Raw genomic sequence first — 15,038 nt, 5'->3', positions numbered from 1 at the left:
GCGGGGCGCTGCCCTGATGACGTCAGCGCGGCGCCGTCGCGGCCGTGACGCTCCGAGCTGGCCGGGCCGGGCCGGAACAGGGGCAGCGGCGGCGGCGGCGGGCCTGGCCCCGGGATGGCGATGTTCCGCAGCCTGGTGGCTTCGGCTCAGCAGCGGCAGCCGCCGGGCGGGCCGGCGGGCGGTGACAGCGGCCTGGAGGCGCAGTACAGCTGCCCGATCTGCCTGGAGGTGTACCACCGGCCTGTGGCCATCGGCAGCTGCGGCCACACGTGAGTGCGCCGGCCTCCGGGAGGCCGCGGGGCCGGGACGCCGCTGCGGGGAGGGGATCCGCGCCCGCCCCGGAAGGGGCCCGAGGCCCGCGGCCGCCGGGCGCAGCCCGGGAGCCAGGCGCGCGGAGGGCTCGGGCGGGGGCGCGGGGCTCCCTGCGCAGCGCCGTCCGGGTTCGCCCCGGCCCAGCCTCCTGCTCTCCAGTCCCGGGCGACCCGACCACCCGGTCGGCGCACTGGGCGACCTGCAGCCCTGCCCGGTCCCGGGGCCCCTGGGGTCTGCTGACGGCTTGCGCGGACCTATCTGGGTCCTCGGAGGACGGCGGGCGACCTCTGCGCCAGTCGCCTTCGATCCGGTCCACCGGAGACCGGGGTGGGCATTTGTAAATAAATGTCTTGTGGTTTCTGTTACCAACTCCTTTTCGGACCCGCTGTCTGCTTGTCTTGACTGCAGAGGACAGGACTCCCCTAAAGTTAGGAGAGGGGCTTGTTTGGACTCCTGTGATGTCTTCTTTTGTTTTGATGGAGAACTTGAGTCTTAACCGTCATTGAGCAGCCAGGCCGTCCTGGGCGACCAGGGTTTCCGATTGCACCAGGGCCTACAGTGGGCTCCTGCAGGGTGTTTCAGCAACAGAAACCTGAGGATGTGGCTCTCCTCCCAGCTGAGAGCTGCGCTCAAGTCTTCTCGGAGCTGCCAGCCTTGTTGGAAGGGAGCCGAGATCAGGGTCTACTCTGCGACTCTCTCCTGGCTGAATAGAACAGCTCTTGAGTGAAATTAGCAGGGCGGGGAGCGGGTCCGGAGGGCTTGGTTGGCAGCACGCGGGGCTATGGAGGAGTTGGGGCTTTCACCCCGGGGGGGGGGGGGGGGAGGGCTGGGCGGACGTGCACCCGCCTCCTAGGTTCCCCTGGAGCATTTTGTAACCAACGGTAGCCAACTTGGGAGGCTGCTGACACGAAGATGGAGCTGGAACTGCGGGGCACATGTGTGCCTGCTCATCACCCGGGGACAGCGTCAGGAACCAGAAAGCCTTCACAATCCACCCCCTCCTCAGGCAGCATGGGCACCTGCCCACACCAGGACAGCACGGCCAACTTGCGGAGAAGGGCACCGGGCCTCACTTTCTCATGCCACTTGTGACATTTTGTCGGAGGCAGCCTCTGGACAGGACTCCTTTCTTGTAAGCACTGGTGGGTGTTTTAAGATGTGTTCTGCATTTTTTTAGTCCATGATTGAGAGAACGGTAAGGCTTCTCCTAGCACCAGCTTTAGAAAGCCTCTCCTGTTCTTTGGGTTTCATCCCCCTGGCACCAGCACTTACCCAGCCCTGGGCCACAGCATTCCAGTCTCCTGGTGGGCACAAATCTGTGTTCTCTCTCTTTTTGTCTAAGTAAGTCTTTTCTTAAAATGTGGTCTTTAGAATTCAGCCCTATACAGGATTGCTGCGGAAGCATCATCTCCTATAACCCCCTCCCCGACCCATGTTCTTCTTGGAAGAATCTGAGCTCTCTCTCCTATGTCTAAGGTGGTCCCGCCAGAGCCCCTGCTACAGTTTCTTTGTAAAAGACTTCCTCCCTAGCTCTCCCTGCTGGCTTGTTTTCTTGGCTGTTCTGTCTCTGACTTTTCTTCAGCTGCTTCTCTGGTGTCGTAGAGGCACGTGTGCAAATAAGCCCAGGTTCAAAGGCTCACGCTTCACCTTAAAAAAGATCTGCTGGTCTGGTTATCTCTTCCGCACAGCTACCTAACTGTAAACAGTTTGCCTCCGCAAAACAGGTTCTGATGGTGAGAGTGGCCGTGTGTGGGCAGCACTAGATAGAAGAGGAGAGGGCACGGTGGGGGGCTCTCGGTCATGAGGCCCTCAGTGAGGCCTGTGGCAGAGCTCCCAAGAACTCCCCAGGAGCCCCAGAGGGAGCTGGTTATTTCTCTTGCCCCGGGGACATCCTGGGCAGTAAGTCACATCTGGAACCAGAAGCCACGTGGCTGTTTATTATCCTCTGATGCCGTCCCCTGACAGCCTGTATCTGTTTGGGTAGCTCAGCCCCGGGCTCCCTCTGGCCTCTGGCCGCCTTTCATTCTCTTACCAGCGCTGTCCGTCGGTCCTTCCACCTCAGTGTCCTCACCAGCAGCCCATGCGCACAGGTCTTAGAAAAAGCAAAACACTGGACACAGGGTGGACACAGGGTGTCCACAGGGAATGGACAGGGTGGACACAGGGAATGATAGAGTTGAGTACTCTGTGTGCCATGGCCTCTTGGGGTACGTGCTGTCATTCTTTCCTTGGTACAAGAGACCGCGTTCCCAAGTGTCACGGCAAAGCCAGAGTTTGTGCCCAGGCGGTCAGGCCCGGGCTGGCCTCTTAGCCACGCCCCCTCCCCCAACCAGTGCTCTTACAGCAGTGACCTTAGAGACCCTGGGGACCGCTGAGCCTTACAGCCCCCTGCCCATCGGCACCCAGACCAGCGAGCAGGCTTCTCTGGGCAGAGTCCCAGAGTCCCTGCCTGGCTGTCAGCGAGCCTGTGCTTACCTGGGTCTGCACGTGGGGACCACGACGTGAGCCATCGACACCATCCGAAAAGGCTGTGGAAGCTGGGCTCTGCCGCTCAGGACAGCTCCGGGTGCCTGAGGGCCCGGCCTGCTTGCCTTCTTGGGCCCCTGAGACACTGGCCTATCCTGGCACACCAGCGCGTGCGGGAGGCTGGGGCGGGAGTGACACATCGCAGGTGCCGCTGGAGCCCATGTGCCGGCCGTGTGGCTTCTCCAGTTGGGCCCGCGGGTCTGGCGTGGGAGAGCAGACCCCTCGGCTGGCTCTGTCTGCGGACAAGCCCCTTGGCGCCGGCCCCTTGGGCACATACGGGCAGAACCTCCTTGGAAGAGGCGGGCACTGCCTGTCGCCGCTCAGCACACCACAGTCAGTGTGGACACCTGGCCGCGGGCCGATCACAGAGAGCGGCCGGGTTCAGGCGGGGTCCACGTGCCTTCTCAAGACACCCGAGCTTCCCCGCCTCCTCCCGCTGGCACAGAGGTGCCCTTCACGCAGCCTGTGCATCTCTCGTCGGAGTCGTGGCCCTCAGGCCTGCCCTGGACCCTGCCTTCCGCTGACGACGTGGTCATGGCTCGTCCCGAGTGCCCCCCTGGCCTTGCCTTCTGTGTGTGTTTCACAGCTGTGTTGACATTCGGTCTCATGTGCACAGTTCAGGGCTGCCTGGAGTGTGCAGTGTCGAGCAGTCCTCCCCCGTCAGCCCTCGACCCCTGCTGTCTCCCCAGGAAGAAGCCTCACCCCTGTTAGCAACCAGACCCTGGCGCCCCCGCCCCAGAAACCACCAGTCTACATTCTGCCTACGGGTGACGGGTGGGTCTGTTCTGGACTTTTCACGCAAACGGAATCATACACCACACGTCCCGAGCGTGGTGATTCCGAGGCTCACCCCGGGGCGCCGTCCTCCAGTCCTTCGCTCGTCCTGGGTTCCTTCACCTTCACACGTCTGTGTGTCCGTCACCCACGGACAACATGGCTTGTTTCCACCTCGTGGCTCTCGTGGCGATGCTGCCGTGGCCCCCACTGGGATGGGAGCTGGGCTCTCCTCCAGTGACTGGATGAAGAGGGCGTCCTCCCTCGGCCATTAGGCTGAGCAGACCCTTGAGGCGGCGAGAGCGCCAGCTCTGGGCGGGTGGGCGCCTCGTTACACGCCTGCCAGGGGTGCCTGGGGAGCGCGCACCGGGTGAGGTAAGGGACGGGCAGGTGCTGTGGGGAAAAGGCTGCTGGGAATTTTCTTGGCCTCAGGCCGGGCCGGGCCTTCTCACGTACAGTGTGAGTGCAGATGCTGATGAGCTGGGGTGGGGGGTGGGGGGCGCCCCAGATGCCAGCGTGTGGGAGGACGGCCCAGCCCTGGGCAGCAGGAGTCCTCAGCTGCCTTTTCCTGGGAAGGAGGTGGGAGAATGCCGACTGCTTAGCTCGGCGGAGTGGTCTGTACCCGGGGGAGCCCTCTCATCCCGTGTCCCTCCCACCCCACCTGCAGGGTGCACACAGGTGAGAGGACAGCTGGCCTCACCCTGATGCCCTGCAGAGTTTCTCGTGGGTGTGGGCCTGGCCCCTTCTCGAGGCTGAGCGCTCACTCCCCTGGGGCTGTGGCGGCTCTGTGTCAGCATCTGCACATTCTGGTTCGGCATCACGGCTAAGCCGTCCCCACGGCGCTTCCTAAGAAGCTGGACCGACGTGGTCCTGCGATCGAGTTCCTTCTTGCTGCCCCCCTGGCTGTCTTTCTTCCAGCCCTGCGTTCCCACTGCCTGGCTTTCCTCCCGCCTGAGTGACAGGCGGCACTGAGGGGGTGGGGGGCGCGAGGGCTTGCTGCCGTGACTCAAGCACGTCTGTGTCCCCTGGCTGTCCTCGTGATGTGGCATCTCCAGGACAGTGCCAGGAGCTGAGGGCTGCAAAGAGCCTCGGGTGCCTGAGTGCGTGCCCAGGGCCGTGAGGATCCCTGCTCAGCAGTCAAGAGCCTAAGCAAGGCCCCTCTGTCGCCACGCTCAGGCACCGTCCCACGGCAGGTGACACTCAACCTGGACAGCTTTGGCCCTGCCTCGTCCAATGAGTCTTGGCCCTTGGAGCCCTGCGGTTTCCTCTCCCAGAACTTTTCATGATCTCACTCTTGAGAATTCTGTGGGTGGAGTGTCTCCAGGGCCCTCTGCGCTGCCCCCCCGTCCCCAGAGCAGCTGAGGCGCTGTCACCACATGGCCGTGAGATGGGCAGGCTGAGCTCTCCCACCGCGGCTGGGGCTTTTGCTGGGCCCGGTGCCGCGGGGCCAGCACGGGTCCTGGGGAGCCACGGCCACTGCTACACCGGCATCCTGGGTATGGCGGCGGGCCCCAGAAGCCCACAGCTGGGAGGGGACCTGGGCTCATTTTTTAGCCAGAGGGCAGCCGTCGGGTCAGTAGGATTTAGGAACAGAAGTGACCGTCGCCAGAAACGCGCCGCTGACAGCAGAGGGGAGCTGCCCTGCGCGCTGAGGCCGGTGTCCCCTGCCGCTGCAGGTTCTGCGGGGAGTGCCTCCAGCCGTGCCTGCAGGTCCCGTCCCCACTGTGCCCGCTGTGCCGCCTGCCGTTCGACCCCAAGAAGGTGGACAAGGCTGCCCACGTGGAGAAGCAGCTCTCATCCTACAAGGCGCCCTGCAGGGGCTGCAACAAGAAGGTACCCCCCTCCCAACCCCCCAGGGCCTTCCCGGGGCGGGGCGGTTGCGGGCTCGGGTTCCACTCTCCCACAGAGAGGAACCGGGCTGGACTGCTCCGCCCCTCCCCCACAGCACCACTCACTTCCGGCGGGCTGGCCACATCCTCACACCTCTCTCCCCACCCCCTGCTGCCTGGCCCCGGGTCTTCTGTGGTCGTGTGGCTGATTTGGGGAAGTGCAGGCCGGGGGGTGGGCCCCAGGCCTAATGGAAGGGAGCATCTCCAGTACTGAACGCCCCAGCCCTGGGGGGCACTCGGTGGCCTTTGTCACCCACCCTGGCCTGCCTTTCCAGCGGCCAAACCTCAGGAATGGATTTTGACTTTAATCTCAGCTCGGCAGGTTGTACCAACTTATCACAACAAAAAGCAGCCCCGGGTTGCTTTGTTCTAAAGGTCAGGGTCTGGGCGCGCAGGGGCCACCCTGGGTTCTGCAGTGAGGCTCCTTGGCCTCTTCCCTGGCAGGTAGGCCTTCTCCACCCCCTACGAGAGAGAGCAGGCAGGGCCCTCCCATCGTTTCCAGTGTGCAGTGGCCCTGCCCTTCGCCCCCGTGTTCTCAAATGTGTCCACGCACGCAGGCCACGGTGGCGGCCCGAGCAGAGCTAGGAGCCAGGCTGCCGTTGGAGGCCCTTCTCCTGTTACCCTGGACAGCTGGGTGGGATGTTGGCCCAGGGGTGGGTGCTCACACCCTCCTCGCTGCTCCCTCGGTCCTGTGAGCGAGCTTTCCATTTGTGAAACCTTTCCTCCCGGCCTTTGGGCATTGACGACGGGTCACAATTGGTGGCTTTTACCGGTGCCGTGCTTATTCCTTTTCTGCGGTCATTCGCTCGATCCCCACCGAGGCCCCTTTTCCCTGCCCTGAGCCGGGTGTCCCCCATTGGCCTGAGTGTGTGACCCGGGCCTGGCTGAGGAGATTGTGCTGTGGGTGGGTTCGGTGCAGTCTGGTAAGGAGTTCTATCACGTTTGTCTATAAGAGAACGCTGTTCGTCAGTTTCCATTATGAGGGCTATTTTCCCCAAATAAATGCTCTTCCGGTTTCCTCAAGGACTGCCCCTGCCCCTCTGCAGCCCCCAAGGGATCCCAGCTGAGGTGTGTTCCTGACTGGTGGCTGGTGGCCGGATGGCTTGAAGCCGTGAGCGCCTGTTGGGGGTGGTGTCCTGAGTCTGTGTCTCTTCTCCAGCAGAGACACCAGGCCCCTAAATGAAGCCTCTCGCTGCTTACGCAGCACTGCTGGGCCACGAGCATCGGGGGCAGGGACTGGCCTGCTTGCTCACTGTCCTCCCAGCCTCTGGAGCCTGACCCCGACCCTCTCCTCTGCCTCCCTCTTCCTAGGTGACGCTGGCCAAGATGAGGGTGCACGTTTCCTCCTGCATGAAGGTCCAGGAGCAAATGGCCACCTGCCCCAAATTCGTCCCCGTGGTGCCCACATCCCAGCCCATCCCCAGGTCAGCACCCTGCTCCCAAGTGCTCAGAGCCCCTGGCCCTTGTGGGGGCAGCTCCCGGCCCGTGTTGCTGTCCCTTGAGGAGGCAGAAGAGGCTGTTGTGTCCCCTCTGTGGAGGGGCCACGCGGGCTCACAAATCACCTCCCAGCAGGTGAATGCCATCCCCAGGAAGGCCAGGGTTGGACAGATGCCCTCCCAGGGGCATAGCCACATTGAGCGAAGGGAGGGGACCCAGAGTCTGGGGAGGGGGGGGGCCGGGTGAGGTGCCCAGGGGTGGGCAGGGCCCAGGAGGGCAGTGGGAGTGGCCCCCACTCACCTCCCCGCACCGCCCCAGCGCCGTCCCCAACAGGTCCACCTTCACTTGCCCCTACTGTGGCGCCCGAAACCTGGACCAGCAGGAGCTGCTGAAGCACTGTGTGGACAACCATCGCAGCGACCCCAACCGCGTGGTGGGTGGAACCCCGCCCCCCCCGGGACCCGGGGAGGGGGCTGCTCACGCCCGAGCGCTGCCTCAGCAGGGCCCTCTGTTCCAGGTGTGCCCCATCTGCTCGGCCATGCCCTGGGGGGACCCCAGCTACAAGAGCGCCAACTTCCTGCAGCACCTGCTACACCGGCACAAGTTCTCCTACGACACCTTTGTGGTAGGTGCCCAGCCCCGCTCTTGGCCCCTGCCCGCGGCCCCGCCCCATCCCAACCCAGCCCCGCCCCTGGCCCCTGTCCGCGGCCCCGCCCCATTCCAACCCAGCCCCGCCCCTGGCCCCCTCTGCCCGCGGCCCCGCCCCATTCCAACCCAGCCCCGCCCCTGGCTCCCTGCCCGCGGCCCCGCCCCATTCTCACCCATCTCCGCCCCTAGCCCGCAACCCCGCCCCATTCTTGCCCTGCCCCGCCCCTGGCCCCCTGCCTGCATTCTTACCCAGCTCGCCGTGCCCCTGCCTGAGGCAGCAGCTTGGAGGAAGCTGGGCACGACTTCTGGGGGCGGGGGCCACCCATATGTGTTCCCTGGAGGGCCTGGGGGCTCGAGCTGCACTGAGCAGTCCCGCCACGGCCTCCTTTTGTTCTGCTTGGTCACCCCGTCCCCCACTGGGCCCATCAGCCCTCTTCTCGGGCTTTGCATGGTGGTGGCCTGGGGACTAAGAGTGCCTGTGGGAGGGGACAGGCTTCCCTCCTGGTGCCTGGAGAAGAGCTGCTGGGGCCTTGTCCCGCCCTCTCCCACCTGTGGCATTTCAGAAACCTTGTCCCACTCCCCCCACCCCCCCACCCCCCCCGCCACGCGGCCTGCAGACCCTCCAGCACCCCCGCCGTTGGGGCTACTTGCTCTCAGCCCTGTCGCCCCGTCCTAATTGCCAGGGGTCCCGGACATGCCCTGCCCCTCTGCTCAGTTCAGAGCCCTGGTACCTGTGTCTGAGGAGGAGGAGCTCACACCTCCCACAGACCTGCCTGCGCCCAGCGTCCCAGCCGGGTGTCCGAGTCAGGTGTCCCTGTAAAGAACGTTGGGAAGCCAGATGTGGGTCCCATGCTGGGCAATACTTTGACATCCCTCGGGGCTGTCGGTAGAGTGACTCCGCGACTCTGGATGTGGCTGTCCCGTCTGGGGCCCCGAGAGGCCACTGCTGCACCCCCGTCTTCACTTCCTGTCTTGCAGGACTACAGCATCGATGAGGAAGCGGCCTTCCAGGCGGCCCTGGCCCTGTCTCTCTCCGAGAACTGAAGGCACAGCCCAGCCCCGGGACCTGAGCCCTCCCGCCTCGGGGGACGGGCCGTGCGGGCTCCCTGAGGCCCAGCGCCTGCGTGGGAGTGGGAGTGCGCCTCGGGGACCAGGCGGGGCCTCCGTTGTCGCAGGAGGGGCGGCCCCCCGAGCCCGCCGGGCCGCGTCCTCACGGGGCGGCCACCAGTGCTCCTGGCCGGGCATTGCTGGTTTCTTCGGTGCTTCGAGCTGAGCAGGTGGCCCTGGTAGGGCCGGCTCGTTGGGCCTGGGAGCAGTCGACTGTCTGTCTGTCTGTCTCAAAGCCATGATGTCCTCCCCGTACGCACGGAGACCCGTCCTGCCCACGCTGCGTCCCGCAGGCCTGGCCGCTGCACGGGAAGCACGGGAGGGGAGCCCTGGCCGGCATCTGGCAGCGCTTTCCCTTCGCGCACGGTACTGGCTTTTGTGATACCTGGAGATTCTGGCCTTTTTCTACGTCACCCAGTGTGAGAACCTTTTCACATTTTATAGAACAGCTACTCTACAAACCGCAATCCCGCGTTTGACCAGGGGCAATAGTATTTTTATGGAACATTTACAGAATTATATTTTTTAAAAAAAAGCAATCAAAAATAAACAGTGGTGGGGTCAGTGCAGGGGAGGGAAAGAGGCGGGCAGACCTCGGAGCCCTAGCGCGGCCGCGGGGCTTTGCTGGGGTGCGCGCAGGACCGCGGTGGCCAGGCTCCCTTTCGTAGTCGCCAGGAAGAAGCCCCCAGTGCCCCCCTGGCTGCTCACAGTGCAGGCCTCCTCCTGCCAGGGTCCTGGCCTCGGCCCCGCTGTCACCTTCCCAAGCGGACCACGGACCACGGACCGTGTAGGCCACCCCGGGGGAGGACAGGCGGGGCTGGAAGACGCCATCTCACTCTTTTCGGTTCACGGCATAAATTATTGCTCTTTTAAAAAAAACGTAAATAAAACGTTTCAAAGCATCTATAGCAACCTCGATCTGTGGGTTCATCTGGGAGCATTAACGGTGGGGTGGGGGCTGGTGTGCGCCCTTGTTTAAGGTCTGCAGGGGTGTGTGTGTCCCCACACAGCTCCGCTCAGGGCACCTGCTCCAGGCCCCTCCCCAGGCTTCCCTCACCCCGAGGCGCTCACTCACCAACCTGTTTCGGCCTGTCCCAGACACATGCTCGTTCTTGAACCACGTCTGGTCCCCTGTGACAAACGTAGGCAACCCTAGGTGCGGGTGGCTCACCTCCTTCCTTGTTGTGAGATGCAGTCCCCTGAGGCCGGCAGGCTGGTCTCATTGAGGCTAGCTCTGAGGCCCGGACGTGGCCACAGCGGCCGGCATGGGGTCTCTGGGAGGCCCTTGATCAGCAGCCACCGTCCCCATGGCTGGCTCCTGCCATTCGGTGGCTTCCCTGGTCTTGCCTGGTGCTCTCGGCCCCAGAGCCTCATTCGGTGACTAGAGGGCAGAAGGAGCCATTTAAATGTGAACCAGGGGTGCCTGGCTGGCTCGGTCGGTGGAGCACGTGACTCTTGATCTCAGGGTCATGAGTTCGAGCCCCGTGTTGGGTGTAGAGATGATTTAAAAATAAAATCTTCAAACATGAAATGTCCACCCAGAGATGGTGCTCAGGGCCACCATTGGTGCTACGGGCTCCTGCTGTCCCCCACGTCACTCGGGCCTTTGAAAGCCGACAAATATCACCTGCTGGCCAGTGTCCTGGCAGCTGGTGGTCGGTGTGGGGCCACACTCCTGCCTCCCTCTCCCTGGCTGTTTCCAGGCTGCCTCCCCAGGCAGGGCTGGGTTCTGGGTTGTTCTTCTAAGAAGGTGGGTCTCCCGAGCTTGGAGCCATAGCAGGGCCAGGCACACGAGCCTCCACAACGGTCACTCGGCAGGAGAGTGGTGACAGGCTGGCCACCCCCTAGCTCCTTTGTTAGGAGCCTCTAGCCCCACCCTTCCCTCTTTGACCCCACTGGCCAAGGATGCCGGTTCCAGGGAGCAGGTGTGGTGACGAGTCCCTGCCTCCACCCGAGGACACCTGTGGAGCTGTGCCCCCTCCGCGCAGCCGCGGGAGCCACAGGACAGCGTCCACACGTGGCCTCTCAACCCCCTCCACCCCAGGCCCAGGCCAGATGGGACCACAGAGAATATACCACCGACCAAGGGACTCATGTCCAGGATAGTCTGCCCAGGGGGGAGCATCAGAGTGAACCCTAACAGGGCACGCGGGACACAGGAACCCGTGTCAGCAGACCCCACGGTGTCGGGGAGGGGACGCTCCGGCTCAAGTCCACAGCACGATCGGCCTCCCTTGTACTTTGCGTGAATCCCACGTGCGGCGGGGCTGTCCCACCAGGCCCCCAGGGCTTTCGCGCCACACACACGCTTCAGGCCGAGAGTTGCTGGAAGTCATGGTCTCCCTTCCGCCCTGACCAGCGCAAGGGCCGACCGCCCCCGGAGTCTATCTCCACCACTGCCACACAGAGGGGGGCAGCCCCAGGCCCGGGGCGCCCCCACGCCTTCATGGTGCACGTTCCCCAGCGCACCCCGTGGCCTAGAAAGCGTCTCTGGACCTACAACCTTCTCTGTCAGGAAGGCAGCCGCGGGAAGGCACTCCTGGGAACTGGCGCGCTTCTCATCCGGGCCTCGCGGGAGCCGATGGCTCAAGCACTGCGCCCACGGCGTCCGTCGGCCGGTCTCCAGTGCGGGCCCAGACAGGATGACCACCGCCTGCACACGGCGGGGACTTGTAGCCCTGTCACTCTTCTCACGCCTGTCCTCGGCGGCCTCCCGGAGTTCCAGAAAGTGCCGTAGCCACCACCTGGTCTCAGGGTACCGAGCACCCTGGAGAGCTGGGCTCCCTGCCCTGACCTCGCCCAGAGAGGCGTCGTGCTGGACAAAGCGGCCAGTGTGCCAGACCAGCAGAAGAAGGCGCTTCGGCCCCCAAAGACCCACTGCTGGCTCCTTCGGGCCGTGCCTGGAAGTGACTCCAGGCCCTGCAGCTGTTGGCTTCCAGAAAGCCTGATCCAGGGAGCCTGGGACCTGGGACCCGGCAGGCTCCTCCGGGCGCCCCAGCACGTCCGGCCTGTGGGGCTTGGTGCCTTCGGTGCAAGCCGCAGTGAGGGTTTGAGCTGCCCGCAACGTCCCTCCTGAGGGCCTCCGAGGACAGGCCACCCTCACTGGCCTCTGCCCCTGGCGGCCTGCCGACATGCGGATGCTTGGGGGGTGGGGGGCAGGGGTCCAGACCCTCCCCGTGACAGAGGACCGCCCGTCTCCCAACAACCTGCCGGGACGAGGGGCTGGATCCAGCCTGCGGACAGACAAGAACCTCAAAGAGGAGGTGTGGGGGGGGGGCAGAGCTGGGAACCCTGCTGAGGACCCCACGGACTGCTCCCCTTGAGGCCCTGGGCACCCTGCTGATGCCGATGCCTGTGTCACACGGAAACAGCTCCTGCGGCCTCACAGACACGTGTGCACACACACGCACACACATAGGCTGTGAGGACACAGCCCAGCCTGCACGTGCACCCCTGCTCGGCCCCCCACTCATTTCCATCCTTCCGCCCCAGCCCCTAGGACCCCTCCCAGCACCCAATCCTCTGGCATGCCCCAAGGCGTTGAGGACGCTACTGCGTGTCCTATAAGCTGTGTGGGAAGGGACAGCATCCCCCCTCAGTGCCCTCATCTCACAGAGGATGTGTCCACCGGACCCCAGGTTAAGAACCACCACCAGCTTTAACAATCAGGCCTCAAAACTAGTTGTGAGTCCCCCTTCGCCGGTTCGATCGGTTGGTCACCGATCCAACCAGACGTTGGGAGGTTGAGTGTTTGGTCTGAGTTTCCACCAGGCCATGAGCTTGGGTGGCTGTGAGGTTGCCCCAGGTCAGGATGTCCCAGCCACGCCCCCCCCCCCCCAAAGAACACTCCATGTACTGATGCAGGGGCTGGTGCTCCCAGGACGAGGGGCCATCTGTCCTGAGCCCCAGCGGTGAGGTCCCGCCGCAAGCAGTGCTCCGAGAGTTTTGGTCCCTGGGGCTTGGGCTTCCTGCACCTGATGGCACCCGAGGGCACGGACGCTAACCCTCCTCCAACCCCCAGGGATGGGCATGCCAGGGGCCGCACTGTTTGGGGGGCTCTCGGTGCTTTTCCATCTAGTCCAACAAGCACTGCGGGACTCCACCGCGCACGTGCCACAGGCAGCCACTGTGCAGGAGCACGGGCTGGCTCCCACCTGGCCCCCCTCTCGGGGTGCGGTCTGACAGGGTGCGGGGCCCTCCGAACTGGGTCACGAAACCAAATCAGCTACAATGTGAGCTCACAATGGAGATACATACATGGAGTCGAGCACTGCTGAATTATTCTTTGTAAGGCAGACAAAAAGAGTAAAGAACACACGCATACAAGGAGACTATCTAAGTAGGATTATAAAATCTGTGGCCTGGAGGTGCCTACCCTAATTGGAAGCTGCTGCTCAGGCCGCTGATAGAGGCAGGGGGGCGGGGCCGACAGCCTGGCTCTGGGCCAGCTGTCATCCCCAAGGTCCTAGGTGTCCAGGGAAGAGCACAGTGATTTCTTCAGGAAAGAGAGGACTTTGGTCCTTGCAAGTCCTGCTCTGGTTGAAAGAGGGGCAGTTCCGGGAGGCCAGTGGGGAGTGCGTGGGTGGGTGGGCGGATGTGAGGCTTCGCCGGGAGGTAAGGCGGCCAGGATGAGGACAGAAGGACGGGAAGCAAGAATGGGTGGGGACAGCTGCGCCCCTCTCCAGCACTGCACAGGTGTGGACACTGAGGTCCTCCTCTGTGGGTCCTCCTGGGGTCCAGCCCAGACACAACACTGTGAGTCCCAGCCAGTGAGTGTGCATGACTCCAAGGAGGGCTGACAAGTGGGTAGGGTCACTTACTATTGCAACCCCTCCCCCAAAGCTGTTCCAAGGACCCTCGGAATCCCAGGGGCATTTCCGGGATGAGATTAGGAACACGCCAGCTTCCCTAAATAGTGTGAGTAGCTCTCTGGGGATGAGGGAGTGCATCTTGGCTGGTGGCCACACAGTGGGTGACCCGGTGAGGAGGGACAGTGTGGGTGCAGGGCTGGCCCAGGTATCTGCAAGCCTTATCTATGTCTGGAAGGGGAAAGAAGGAAGAGAAGGTATAAATAGAAAGCTTGCGAGGCCACGGAACAGGTGAATAAGCAGAACGCAGCCACGTGTCCTCTGAAATCCACACACACCACAGCACGGTGCCAGGCTGTGGCCCACAGGAGAGACGCGTGCCTTCCGTCTGCATACCACCTGCCCTCCCGTGCTCTCACCCAGCAGCAGACAGGGGGCACACGTCTCGTGTGTGACTGGCAATATGAGCCTGGGTCCCCATGCCCCCGCTTCCTAACTTCTCAGAGCCTCCATTTTCTCATCTGCAAAACTGTAGGGACCTAAGACACTGTGTGACACGGCCCCGTCCCCCCGCTTCTCCAGAGGTCCCCATCAACTTCACCTCGCCCAAGCCCACAGTCACATGGCACCTGGACCTCAATGGCACTGCCAGGCAGGCAGGCCGGCCGGCACACAGCCATGGAAAGGCCCCACAGCTGTCGGGGACAGGCTCGGTGCTGCGTCCACTCGCCCAGGGAATGCCCTGTCTGACCCTTGAACTCCTGAAGCGTCCACACCGAAAGGGAGCGTACACTCGGACGTGGCTCGAACGCGTCCTTGCCGCACAGGAGGGACATGGCTGCCCAGGGTCACAGACTGGGCAGAGCACACGCACTTCCCCCTCTTCGACTAAACTTCCCATGACCGCAGGTCGGAACCCCTTGCAATCCCAGAATTCCAGGCTGTGTCCTTTCTCCCCGCCAAATGAGCCTCCTGGAAGCTTGGGCCACCTCCTGGAGCGCTGTCCCTGGAGGGAAGGAGCCCTCCCCAGCCTTCTTCCCCTGGGAGAGGCCTCCCGCCCCCAGGCCGGCTGACCCCCGCCCCCGGCACCACTATGGCCGGTCAGCTGGGTCGGCTGTGGAGTTCAGGGCTCGTGCTCACCAATCCTACCGTTGCGGGTTTGAGCAGGAGGTGGGGCGAGTGTAGCCAGCTGCGGCAAGGGCTCTGCGCGCGCCTCCACCGCCACCGCCGTGTGGACTGGAGCCCGGCGCGGCTTCCACCCAGCCCTGACCTCCGCCCTTTAGTCCACGGCGAGTGGGTGCGCCAGGCCCCAGGGGCCGGTGTGACTCGCGGCGCGCGCCAGGGCAGTCCCGTGGGGAGGACACGGCGGCCACGCGCTCCCTCCCCCGCGGCCCGCGCACCTGTCCTGGGCGTGGCCCCGCAGCCCCGCCCCGCAGCCCCGCCCCGGCCGCGCCCCGCGCTGGTTGGCCCAGGCGGCGCGCTATGCTAATGAGCCAACCCTCCGGCCACCTGCCGGCTGCGCTGCCCGCGGGCGCCC

The 15,038-nt window shown here is 64.0% G+C and overlaps 1 protein-coding gene across 3 annotated transcripts; it reads left to right on the top strand.

Annotated features, from left to right (window-relative positions):
* The first annotated feature begins 7 nt into the window (after positions 1-7).
* On the top strand, positions 8-9,595 carry RNF166 (ring finger protein 166). Of its 3 annotated transcripts, XM_042920860.1 has the most exons (7): positions 8-269; positions 1,319-1,444; positions 5,289-5,445; positions 6,813-6,925; positions 7,257-7,371; positions 7,456-7,563; positions 8,565-9,595. In XM_042920860.1, exons 1-7 carry the CDS (start codon positions 115-117, stop codon positions 8,628-8,630), a joined length of 840 nt encoding a protein of 279 aa, XP_042776794.1. In that variant the 5' UTR covers positions 8-114; the 3' UTR covers positions 8,631-9,595. The 3 variants fall into 3 exon arrangements, with proteins under 3 accessions (XP_042776794.1, XP_042776796.1, XP_042776797.1); XM_042920862.1 differs by lacking the exon at positions 1,319-1,444; XM_042920863.1 differs by lacking the exons at positions 8-269; positions 1,319-1,444 and adding an exon at positions 5,025-5,108.
* The last annotated feature ends 5,443 nt before the right edge of the window (positions 9,596-15,038 follow it).

This window comes from Panthera leo, chromosome E2 (assembly GCF_018350215.1).
Source record: "Panthera leo isolate Ple1 chromosome E2, P.leo_Ple1_pat1.1, whole genome shotgun sequence".
NCBI classification, from domain to species: Eukaryota; Metazoa; Chordata; class Mammalia; order Carnivora; family Felidae; genus Panthera; species Panthera leo.
This window is presented reverse-complemented; position numbering and strand designations above follow the sequence as displayed.